Source organism: Rhagoletis zephyria, unplaced genomic scaffold, assembly GCF_001687245.7.
Source record: "Rhagoletis zephyria isolate East Lansing unplaced genomic scaffold, Rhagoletis_zephyria_1.1 Rzeph_scaffold_16284, whole genome shotgun sequence".
In the NCBI taxonomy this organism is placed as follows: domain Eukaryota; kingdom Metazoa; phylum Arthropoda; class Insecta; order Diptera; family Tephritidae; genus Rhagoletis; species Rhagoletis zephyria.
Genome location: NW_016173349.1, coordinates 1 through 12,030, shown reverse-complemented (window position 1 = coordinate 12,030; position 12,030 = coordinate 1). Strand labels below are relative to the sequence as shown.

Genomic DNA, 12,030 nt, shown 5'->3' with positions numbered 1-12,030 from the left:
ATATAAAACGCTTAGGGCGCTTAGGATAATACGTTTGGACTGAGTCAACGAATTCTAAAGGTTTGATCCATTCTTTAATTTTCTTCTTGCCGTGCATTATTAGAGAAACCACCTTTATATATATATAAAGCAATATTAAGTTGAGAAAATTTTCTATTATCATTTTTGTCTACCTGTAGCACATTTCGGCTCATATCGTTGAGCCCGTCTACAAAGGTATACTGTAGGGTGTCTTTGTCTTTTAAAATATGTTCCACCTGCTTGTAAACGCTTGGCGCAGGTACCTGTAGTNTCTTTTAAAATATGTTCCACCTGCTTGTAAACGCTTGGCGCAGGTACCTGTAGTAGCTCCTTATGAGTCATTAGAGCCGCATGTTCTTCGGTAAGCTGACACAATTTCGCCATAGAGTGCACTAAGTGTGGAAAATCCAACGTATAATGAAATACATACATTGTCAGTTGCATATCGAGTGCAAATTGATGTAAAAACTACAAGAATATAACAAAAACATGAAAGTTTATATTTTATAAAATTTTGCACACAACGCTAACCTTTGCCAAATACGGCAGGCAATCATGCATCGTTTCGTCCAACTTAAAATCTTCATAAAGCAAGTGGAAACCATAGAAGATGGCTGGTATAGTGTTGAATAAACAAGCGCTTGTATCGACATTGCTCGCCACAGCCGCAGTCGCTATTTGCTCCGTTTCCATCTTCATGTTGGCGCTCACACCGCCGCTACTACCAGCGCCATCTTCATTGAGCACAGCCAGCATGAATTCCCAATCCTCATTGGTACCTTCAGTGATTTCATCATTTTTGCGCCGCTTTTTCGGTTCTTCTGCATTGAAAGAGGCCGACACGTTGGTGGTGGCCTCATGTGTAGCCGCACCACAGCCCATTAAATCAGTTAGTAGATTACGAAAAATATGCCACTCCTGTTCANGTGGGCGTCACATTACCTGCGCCAGAACATACGCTGGTGCTGCCCATAGCTGCAGCTACATGTACTTTAGCGACAAGCACTGCACCCGTATATAATATCAAACTGCCAGAGGGATCCAAAACGGCAATCATGCGTAGGCGCTAAGATTGTGGAATTTCAAAATTTTTGAATTTTTAAGCAGTATAGAAAGTACCTCTAAAGAAACCGCATCCTTGGCTGGAATGGATAAACATTTATGGGATATTTGCAAATCCTTTGTGCCATAATTGCTTAGCCGGACGAGTTGCAGTTTGCACGAAAATGGTAGCAAGTAGCAGAGGTAAGTTTGGGCCACTAGGTCAGTGTGTATGAAAGCACGACTAGAGATTTCACCGAATTCGCGGTTCGTACTAGATGGAAAGCGTAAGTAATATGAATTCGTAAAGAAATGAATACTTAGACGCACTTGCCATATGTGGTTTCAGTCCACATATGCTCCAAACATAATTCCGGCACTATGGGTTTTGAAGGTTGAGCCTGACCCACTTTTCGTATGTCTTGCATAGATATTGAGTGTTGACCGATTGATGATTGTAGATGATTCAAAGGCGGAGCAGTCCGACTTAAAAAAATAATTAGGAATTAAGGAAACTATTTTAAAATTGATGTACATATATAACTTATTGACTACTTATTCATATGTATTATAGGCCGTTAGGGTAAAAATTATGTAAAAAAGCTTTTAGTATTAATTTAAAATATATTTAAATAAAATTTCTTAAAATTACTAATTATGTCTGTCATACTAACTTTAAACTTCCGAATACTCCGCTCAATGAGTGAGCACTAGACAAAAACTTGCCAATATGCGCCGAATAGTTAGGATTTCCTAAGCTGGAACGTCCTAAATGTGCTGTACTGTGTTTTGACGTAGCTGAAAACCATAAAAATTAAATAGAGGGACTCACTTTTGCTGCACAAAACTTGCCTGGACCGCCAATACCTCCAGCAGCACCCCGATTTATAGAATTATGTGGCAGTCCGCCGACAATGCCAGTGAGCGCAGTTTCATTTTGCGCACTCACATACTGTATTTCCTCCTCAGTTGCCTTCCGAAGTCGTGAAATAAATTGTTTTCCAATTTTGTTGTCATACAGTAGTACCAGCTCTGAATTCTCCGAAGTGAATATTATGCTATAATCGGACTCTACAAGATAACCAACAACATTTGTAGCTGATTTGCAGAGAACTGGACAAATTTCATCTAACGGATGCGCGAGCGAGAATAGGCGTGGCATTGAAATGGCATGATTTTGGATAACAGCGCTTGAGGCTACTTTCTCCAATAGAATACCATACGATGTGGGCCACACATGCGATACAGGAAACTCGAGATTGCAAAGGAAGTCCTCGCCATTGCTGCAGTAGATGCGGAGTGCTGTTTGATCTAAACAATTAAATAAATTTAATAACTTATTTGTAGTTCGTTTAATGTTTTCTCACCAATCAAGCAAATAGCACTATAGTCTTCATCCTCTTCTGTATCCAACTTTATGTTACTGCTATTATTATTGTTGGTTCGCCTATTTCGGCTGCTAGTTACAAAGGACTTGTTGCAGAAAAACGCAAATTTGATTGGTGACTCGCAAGTGAAGCACAAGCGTGGCATTATACTATTATCGTCAAGCAGGCCTGAAAGAAAGACGTTTTGAATGTTAAAAATGAGTTTACCTTACAATCAAAATCACCTTTTGTCCACACTGCTGTATGCTTTTTTACGTATAGTTCCTCTTCGGAATTGACCAAGTACTCGCACATGTAATCAACGTCTGCATAGGCTGCGCGCTGTTGCTGCAATAAATATTCGGCGCTTCCACTGCTACTATTGTCATTCGACTTTTCATGGTCAGTTCTATTTTTTTGCCCATCTTTTTGTTGATTACACTGATTGGTATGCACTCCGGTTTTATCGTTTAAGTCCTCGAAAATTTCTCGTACACACCAGAATTCGTTATGCTCATCTGAAGCGGAAATGTTTACATTTTGCATGCGTTGTAGCAGCACATGCTCGGTAGGCAAGTGGTTGTGCTGTTTTACATCAGTGGGACCTGGATGCTCCTCAACCGCCTGACGACCCCGAGGAATGAACTCCTGCAGGCAGAAAGGTGGTTACTTGCCAATAGAGATTTTTGGACGATTGTGGGCCACTTACCAAAGGTTCAGAGGCGGCAATCATAACTTCGCTAGTTTCATCCAGATTTGCAAAATTTGCAGTTTAAAATGTTGTAAATAAATTTTAGACGTTTTTTTGGCTTTACTACGGTGAATCCGATTGAAAATACCGCGAAATTATTGTTTCTAAAAATTATTGGTTGCTTTTTTCTATTCTCCCGGCAAAAGCGGATCGGATTTGCTAAACAATTTTTGTAGCTCTGTTCCATTTGTATTTTTGCAAATTAACCCGTGTACGTTGCATGGGAATGTGGAGTGCACTTATGCGAAATTTGCTTTATTGTTTACGGTATTTTAATTTACGCAATTTAACATGCATACAAAGGCGTAAATTAACCTATTTTGACTTGGCAGTATAGGTGGCGAAATGTCAGGAGCGAAAAAGGATTAACGACAAGGCATAAGTGCAAAATACGGCTCGTTAAGTTAGAAAAAAATTAGAAAGTGGGCGTAGTCCGCCTTTCTTGCTGATAAAATTTTTTTGGTGCAAACTTATATTTACGGGGCTATGGAGTGCCAAAAGGGGGAATTTTCGAAAAACAAATACGAACAAATATTTCTGCATTTTGCTTAAGTTGACATATTAAGTAATCATTGGGCATTTTTTTTTAGAACATGCTAATTTAATTTAAATTTAAGTCTGGACTAACTGCGCTTTAAAACTTCATAACCAGAGAACGTACGTTCTCTTCCCTATTAAAATCAGCAGCGCCATCTGAAGCAAATTTTTGTTGTGTGAAAAAATTCGCGCCAAAATTTACGAATTTGATTGCAAAGGAAATGTTTACAAAAACACGGGCTCTACGCTTTTACCACTGATTCGCTTATCTGACGTTTCATCATCGGGTACCTTTTCGCATTTTTATACTTTTGCCTTCTACAGCTTTCTTAAATTATTGTAAAAATTTTCAGCCTGCTTTCGGAATCAGAAATTCTATTGGAGTGGACTGGCTGATTTGAAGCAGTGACAAAAATCCGTGAAACAGTCATCGGGCGAGTTTCCACAAAAAGAGGAGTGCGCTTATGCCGAAGAGTTGTTGAATTCAAGTGAGAATAGCTGGGGCTGCTGATAATTGATTCATCCATTCTTGGTTTGTTATCTAAGTGCAACGCAAAATGTAAAAACAATGGACTAGTGCGCAATACGTAACAATCGCAAAGACAAAGTAGTCGGAAGCGGAAGTAAATGCTAAGATACGCAAAACTAAAAGTTTAATAAAGTGGATGCTCTTGGTTCCATAGGATATTCCAAGATTTATTTCGTAGAAATAACATGTACTATAAATTCTTACATATATAGGCACGCATATGTAAAGCTGAAGTAAAAGTCTGTAGCTGTAGGGCTGTTACAATCATCAGCAGCTGCTGTCAGTGTCGACGCCCACAAATCGTTCGCTCGCTGTACACTGATGTCAATTACTTCAACTTGTTGCCCACTATTGGGTTTACAGTTTGCAAACTATTACTGACGAAGTTCTTAAATCTAAAAGCGTTCGCTGGAAAAGAGGTCAAACAATGCCCAAACAAAAAACATGTATAATCCTCGCAATACAAGAACCTATGTTGGATAAGCGGCAGGCGAACATATGTATAAGACAAACGTGGGACACAGCACCTGCCGTCATGCACAATTGACAACAACAAGCCATAAAACAAGGTCGTTTGTACATTGCGTGTAATCAACGTTATCAAATATTAAATAGTAAAGTATTTTAAAACAACCGATTACTACCGCACAAGACAAACGGCTAACCACCTAACCTCTGTGGCACATCGCAACACGTTAGCTGCTAGGCTGCCACAAAATGACCCTTGATCGGCCGTTGTTTCCCATCGATCCGCTGCCTGCGCCCTCAGCGACAGCTACGCTGTTGACGGCGCCGTCATCATGGCACATAATAACCAGCGGAAATTTAACAACACGCAGTGCATTCCTTCTAGCTACGCGCGCAATACGCCTATTGCAACTCAATTGGAAAGTAATCACCTCCGCTGCACTTCTGACGCTCTTGGCCATCGCTTGGTACTACCCGGCATTTTTCTTTTTCTTCATATTTGTCGTCTATTCGTTTTTTCTGCTATTGGCAGGTGAGTTTATTGCGTTTGCAACAAACGCTGGGATGTAACGCCGCACTAGTTTATGCGATATGCGTATGTTTATTTGCTTTTGCATTGATTTTGATAAGAAATTCGTTTTCTTATCAGTCGGAGACCGCTCATTAACGTCCTTCTGTAGGCCACATACATTTGTACTTAAATTGTAGAGCTGCAAATTAAAAAGGAGGGGCGCCGTCAGCTAAGCGTTGCTAACGCAATTATCTTATTTATATAAATACATGCACATATGTATGCATGCATGATACATGTATCATGGAATGTATGTATGTACATATGTATTAAAATTATTTTTCAATTTTCAGCTGTCGCAAGCACTGTGTATGTGCACTACATCTTCAATAGCACAGAGGCGCCGCCACCTAAACGTGAATCAACACATATTCTGCACAATGCAACCAAGTAAGATATACATAACTGAATTTATTATTCTAGGTATTGCATTTAATTCTTTCATTTTACAGAAGCAGTATTTTCGATCTGCCCAATCCCATTAAGAATGCATCAAATTTACCACTTATTTTTGGCAAAACAGTTGACTTGCAGCTGCAGCAGATAATTGAATATGTACTGAGAGACTTTATGACCCATTGGCTGGGGTAGGTACAGAACTAATTACCGGTATTGCTAATAATATTGGGGAAACCTCAAATTTTGGCATGTTTTTATGAATCATCTCCCCAAATGTTGTAATGTAAACATTTAAATTTACGGTGAATCACCGATGGATAAAATTTATAATATAAACTTTCTTATCGCTTTTGTTTATTCTTTCATCTGACACAATTTACACAATTTCAAATATTTATCGTGAACCCATCAACGTATCACTTTAGTCATGTGGTTACCCAACCGAAATTGATGAATGATATTGTGCGTGAGGACCTTTGGAATGCCATACAAAAGCTACACGACAGAGGTGTGAAAATCGATGCAGCTAAGATCATAGCTGTTGATATGGTGAATCGTGTAACAGTGCATTTAGAGAAGATTCGAATAGCTGAAGCAAGAGCGTAAGTTTAACTAGAAAAAAAATTATTTACAACGTTTGCATGAAAACATCTTGTGATCATGTCGTGATATCACAGAACATGTTGTTAAATCACATCGTTGACATTATACCTCTTAAAATGCACTTAATGTTTCTTTTATGATAAGAATTGCGGACAGTGAACTGAGTATAATGTTTAAAAATTTTATGTAATTATTCAATATTTTTAAAAATACATTTACTTCGAAACTAACTCGGAAAATACATGCATTTCATTCCATTATTGTTATCTATCATAAGTTGGCTGTAAGGAAACTTAAAAGTAAAACAAATTTTCTTCCTTCTGTACCAGCGCTGAAACCGGCAATCCAATTGTGTTCTCCACCAATTCTTATCTAGTGGACGAGGAAATTGAATTGAAGTTCTTGCGTCGTCTTAGCGAAATTATGATAATTCTTTTACTGCCACGTGGCTACTCACTACCACCGCTTAAAGTGCTGCTCAGCGAAATACTATCTTATAAAAGTTTGTATATACTTAATTACTTAAAACCAAAGAACTAGCAAATTTTGTTAATAATTCATACCTCTTCTTCAGTATTCTTTCCATTGATCAAGATGCTCACCTCACCGGACTACATTAATCAGAAAATTGTGCAAAATATAGAGACACGTCTGGCAGCAGCTGCCATTAGTAAACGCAGCTACGAGTATGCAGCCAGCTTCGAAGATTTTCTGAAAGTCATAAACAATGCTGGCAATTTGGAAGAGCTGTCGCTGATACGCAAGAGCATAGTGAATGACTTGATGCATGCGACAACAATGCAGAATTTGCAACGTGCCAAAGGTGGGTGGATAAGATATGCTGAGTTGAGCTGGGGGGGTGAAACTTGTACAATGAAATTAACATTAATATAGGTCTTGATCCAGACACGGACGATCACAGCCTGTCAAAATCCGAAATGAATGCTGCAGTGCGTCTGAAACGCTATGTACAACAGCTGACATTTGCAAAAGGGCAGTGCGAAAAGAATTTAGCCAAGTATGGTTGGAACGGAAATTATACCAGTGATGCGGTAAATTGACGTACAAATTTTGTTGGCAAGAATGTACTAACAAATTTTGCTTTCTTCGCTTATCTAGGACTTAACGCTAATTGAAGTTCTGAGCACCGCTATTGGTCGCCGTTACTTGACCATTTTTTTGGAACCCCTTAAAGCCAGCGCCCTAGTCGGCTTCTATTTAGCTGTTGAAGAATTAAAGCATTCGCACAAATCTTCATGGCATCAGTTGGGTACCGAAATCTTTTACACTTACATACGTGTGCCAAAGCCGGAGATACAAATCGACAAACATGAACGCAAACTTATAGAAACATTTCTGTTGGGTGATACAGGACCCGATATATTCTACGACATACAGAAGAATATCTTAAAAACACTAGAAGAAAAGTATTATGCCTCATTTGTGCTGAGTGAACAGTATCGGCAACTGCGTGAGGCGCTTAATTCTGATGATTTCAAAGATCCCACCTTATTGCTACGTACAATCAATGGCAGCGATGCTTCTTCGGATGAGTCAAACACAGCGTTGGAGGGCGCTGACGGTGCTAATGCAACATTAGATGTAGCGGCGCATACATCGTATGCGCGTCGTAAGCTCGAACAGCTACAGGAGCGTATAGATAAGAAGAGTCAGGCATTGGATGCGTTAAAATGTTCGGTGAAGCCTGAATCTAAAGTTTTGCAGATTTTGGAGAAGGAAATGGAGTGGTTGAAAAATGAAAAGCGACAAACGGAGACACATCTCAAGCGCACCGATGCGTGGACGGAGCACTTAGGCAAGTGGAAGGCGACGCTGCAGAGTGTAGAGGTGTGTGGGTGTCTAGATAAAATTTTTAGTATTCAATATTTTGCTTTTACCTGTGAATAAAAAAATTATTCGTATGTAGATTTCTGATGAAAAAGAGTCACTACAATTCATGATACTGGTGCATGTGGACGAGGATATCAATGTGCCGCGTGCAGCTAACAACAGCAGCGGTACAGATAAACCCGGTGGGCTATATGCGCGACCCGGTGCTATATCAAGCGGTTGGGTGGTAATGCGCTCTCTAAATCAAGTGCATGTAAGTGGCTGGGAATGAAACCCCCTATTTTTGGTTTATGTATTCAAAATTATACCTGTTTTTTATGTCACTTTGTAGGAGCTGCAACGCAAATTGCGACACGTAAACTCAAATATAAAATCACTCGATTTGCCAACAAACTTTAAGTTTTTCTTTTTGAAAAATGATCGAAATGCACTCGAAAAAGCTAAAGGACAAATACAGAAATTTTTGAATGTAAGTGCTACAGCAAAGTATTTTAAAAATTAGATTGTTTTTTTACAAAAATAAAAAATTGCTATGAATTAACAGTTCATACTAGAAGATGATCACCTGAATGGCAGTGAGGCTATTTACAGCTTTCTTAGTCCCAGTTCGGATCACCTAAAACAGACATTACCTTCGCCGAAAAAATCCAAATTCTCACTATCCACCTTATTCAAAAGCGACGCTGCGAAAGCCGGTGACATGAGTAAAGCTAATGATCCCTTTTGGGGCTTACATCGAGAAGATGAGGACATTTCCACTTATTTGGAAGGTGATCCGGCTGTAGACTCAAAACTGTTGGCCGATTTGGATAGCAAAGATTCGATAGCAGAGCCGCTGTATGCTTTGCTAGGCGAAATTTTCGATATGGGTGGTCTCTTCAAATGGCTGCGTAAAAGCTTGATCTCATTTGTTCAAATCAGCTATGGCAGAACAATAAACAGGTATGGCGAGTGTAGAGAAATAAAGTAAAAGTTTAAATAAAATAACGAAAATAAACTAAATTACATAAAATAACGAAAATAAAATAAACGAAAAAAAATTTGTTCCATAAATATTAAAAATCCCTTTTTCGCAGGCAAATTCGGGAATCGGTGGCGTATTTGTTTGAGGAATCGATGTTACACTACTACTTCTCAGCCATTTTAAAATCCTTTTGGCCCGGCGGTGTTCTGGCTTCCTCATATCCCGTGCGTTCCGAGGATATTAAAGATATGACACGCAATGCTGCAAAGGATTTGTTGATGGACAATATACCTGAGGTGCTGTGCAATTTAGTGGGCGCACAAACTGCTAAACACGGTGTGCTAAAGGTTTTCGAAGCCATGCAGAATCCCACGTACAATAAGCAATTATTCTATGTACGTGATAAAAACTTTCGTAGTTGAGTTTCTAAGAAAACACGCTGAAAGAAACTGAATACCAATAAGAACAAACTTCATTGAATCATTTTAAATATATTTTCCTCTTCGCAGGAGCTGCTTGAAATTCTTATGACTGAATTTTTCCCTGAAATACGGCAGTTAAAGTTGCCTGGTGTGAAATCTTCAGCCCAGCACTCGTCCGCAACCGCAACCGGCACTACACCAAATCCCAATCATGCCGTCACATCGCTGGTCACAACAACTACAACGACAGCAGCTGCTACGGCAGCAAGTTGTAGCAGTCATAACAACAATCAGCAAACAGCACACCAACAACAATCAAATGAAAAGCTGCAGCCATTAAAATTTCAACAGCATCATTTTGCAAGCAATAATGGTAAATAGTTAGATTGCTGTTGACCAGCTAGAAATTTAGTAAGAGAGTAGTAAGAAATCTTTTACAACCGTAAATTGTTACCCCAGCGGGCATTACACATGCATATGTATTGTCTGAATGACAGGTAACGACCAACGCCTTCGGAAATTTAGTTGGTAATGTTAAGAAGATGTGATTTTTCGAAACGTTTTGTGCTAACTGCGCTAAATTCATTACAATTTATGAATATGTTTGTGTGTGCTATTTAGTATTAGTTAAGAGCGAATATTATTATGTTAAAAGTTTGCGTAATACAATTTCTGTGAAATATGATAAAGTTCTTTGCAAAGATATGATTTGTATTAATTAAGTTTTATTTTGATTTTTAACCTTTAAATTTTTTCTTTTATTTTTCATTAAGTATGCCTTTATATCTAACTATGTACAATTGCATACAAACTAACATAACAAATTTTTTATACAACTACTAACCAGTATTAGTTAAGAATCTTTTGATTTTCAATTGGAAAATGCTTTAAAAAATATACGAACAAAACAATGACATTCCAAAGATATTTATATGTAGTATATCAATGTTTGCAAAATTTAATAAAAATAATGTTAATATAACGCAATGTATAAGGTTATATGTATCTAGTAAAATTAAATCGGTATAAATTTTGCAAATACAACAAGTAGTTATCCACAAATTATAACAAAATCTAGCAAAAGGACATTTACATAGGTATATGAAATAGTGTTATTAATAGTTATATATGTATGTATGTAAGTGACTATATAAAAAATTGCATGAATAAAATGTGATTTCAGGAAATGTATTTTACACTCAAATAAACACACAACTACAAGCATTAAGGCAGTTTTTGAGATATTTATATATGTGTATGTATGAAAGCCAGTTATTGAATGTAGCCACCTTCTCAAGAGAAATCAACACGAAATCATCTAGGAAAACTGAATAAATACACATACATACATCCCTAAAATGTAACAATTAAGTATGTATGTAGTTGCAATAAACAACATAAATGTTCAATAAGCTCATTTCGTTTCTTATTGTTATTTTTGCAATATGCCACAAACACATAAACTACATAAAACAATAAATGTGAAATATTTGTATGTATCTACATATGGCTGTTTTTATTTATTTTTATCAAAATATATACTGTATAGTATATAGGTATCTGTACACATCTACATGTTCAAAAGCCTACAATAAATAATACGTATGTATAAATGGTGCATATATGTATATGTGTAAAACATGCAACCCACAATGTCACATTCTATGTAAATAGGGAATAAAAGCATAAAATGTATGTAAACTTTTACCAAAACTGTGTTTAATTAACAAATTATTTCGCAGCACTTGAGTGTCGAACAAAATTTACATATGTATATAACACTAATTATAAAAGTTTATTAATATGTATGTATGTATGTATTTGGTATTTTCGTACAAAAAAAAAAAAAACAAAGCAATTGGCATACAAATGCGGCATATCGATTTAATTGCCCTCCATACTTTGTTTTAATGCTCCTTTCTGTAGCTCGCCCTCTGTCTTGCTCTCTCATTTATCCGAATCCACGCCTGCGTCGACGAAATCGTTGAGCAGCCGCATTGCATTTCGTGGCAACAGACGTCCGATTTTGTCTATATATAAATATTCACGTGGAATACTCGCATGCTCGAGGCTGGTACGTTGTGCTTTAATGATGCTAGCTGCCGCATCTGTGGGCTTAACAAGCTTGAATAGCGCAGGGAAGCGGTAATGCGGGCGCTTGCAGAGACCTGTATCTACCATGTAAGGGTAGATGGTGGTCAGTTTGATCTGTAATTAAGAGAAAAAGAAGGAAGGGTGTTTAATATTTTTGGGTTTTAAAGTACTCTGTTGATATTTCGTGCAGGGATGTGGACCGGATGAAAAATTTGATTGGCGCGGTTCAGTGGTTCGACCCGTTTTTGAACTTTTGTATTGGTTCCTCAAAATGGGTTTTTATTGTCTTTGAATGAAAAAAAAACTTTCCAACCAAATTCTGAAGCAGGACATTCTTGAAGAGTTTTCTGAGATAGAGCCTTATCGAACTGGCTGCCGAGATAGGTCGATCATCCACTCAGGTGTTGATTTG

The 12,030-nt window shown here is 37.8% G+C and overlaps 2 protein-coding genes across 4 annotated transcripts; one reads left to right on the top strand and one right to left on the bottom strand.

Annotated features, from left to right (window-relative positions):
* Positions 1-4: 4 nt before the first annotated feature.
* On the bottom strand, positions 5-3,443 carry LOC108379400 (anaphase-promoting complex subunit 1-like; the record flags this gene model as incomplete). The annotated part of the gene is given in 12 exon segments (XM_017635743.1): positions 5-112; positions 174-284; positions 340-489; positions 553-947; positions 949-1,087; positions 1,141-1,336; positions 1,393-1,548; positions 1,737-1,860; positions 1,915-2,373; positions 2,430-2,618; positions 2,675-3,077; positions 3,139-3,443. Coding segments are annotated over 12 exon segments (2,454 nt in total), but the record flags the coding sequence as incomplete, so codon positions are not given.
* A 368-nt stretch (positions 3,444-3,811) lies between these two features.
* Positions 3,812-10,518, top strand: snz (sorting nexin snazarus). Of its 3 annotated transcripts, none has more exons than XM_017635745.1 (13): positions 3,812-5,246; positions 5,579-5,675; positions 5,738-5,872; positions 6,110-6,286; positions 6,617-6,789; positions 6,862-7,110; positions 7,194-7,339; positions 7,407-8,135; positions 8,215-8,391; positions 8,470-8,607; positions 8,683-9,080; positions 9,215-9,497; positions 9,612-10,518. In XM_017635745.1, the coding sequence occupies exons 1-13, from the start codon at positions 4,964-4,966 to the stop codon at positions 9,903-9,905; spliced, it is 3,279 nt and encodes a 1,092-aa protein (XP_017491234.1). In that variant the 5' UTR covers positions 3,812-4,963; the 3' UTR covers positions 9,906-10,518. The 3 variants fall into 3 exon arrangements, with proteins under 3 accessions (XP_017491234.1, XP_017491236.1, XP_017491233.1); XM_017635744.1 differs by having other exon boundaries at positions 3,813-5,246; positions 7,182-7,339; XM_017635747.1 differs by lacking the exon at positions 6,110-6,286 and having other exon boundaries at positions 7,182-7,339.
* Positions 10,519-12,030: the final 1,512 nt, after the last annotated feature.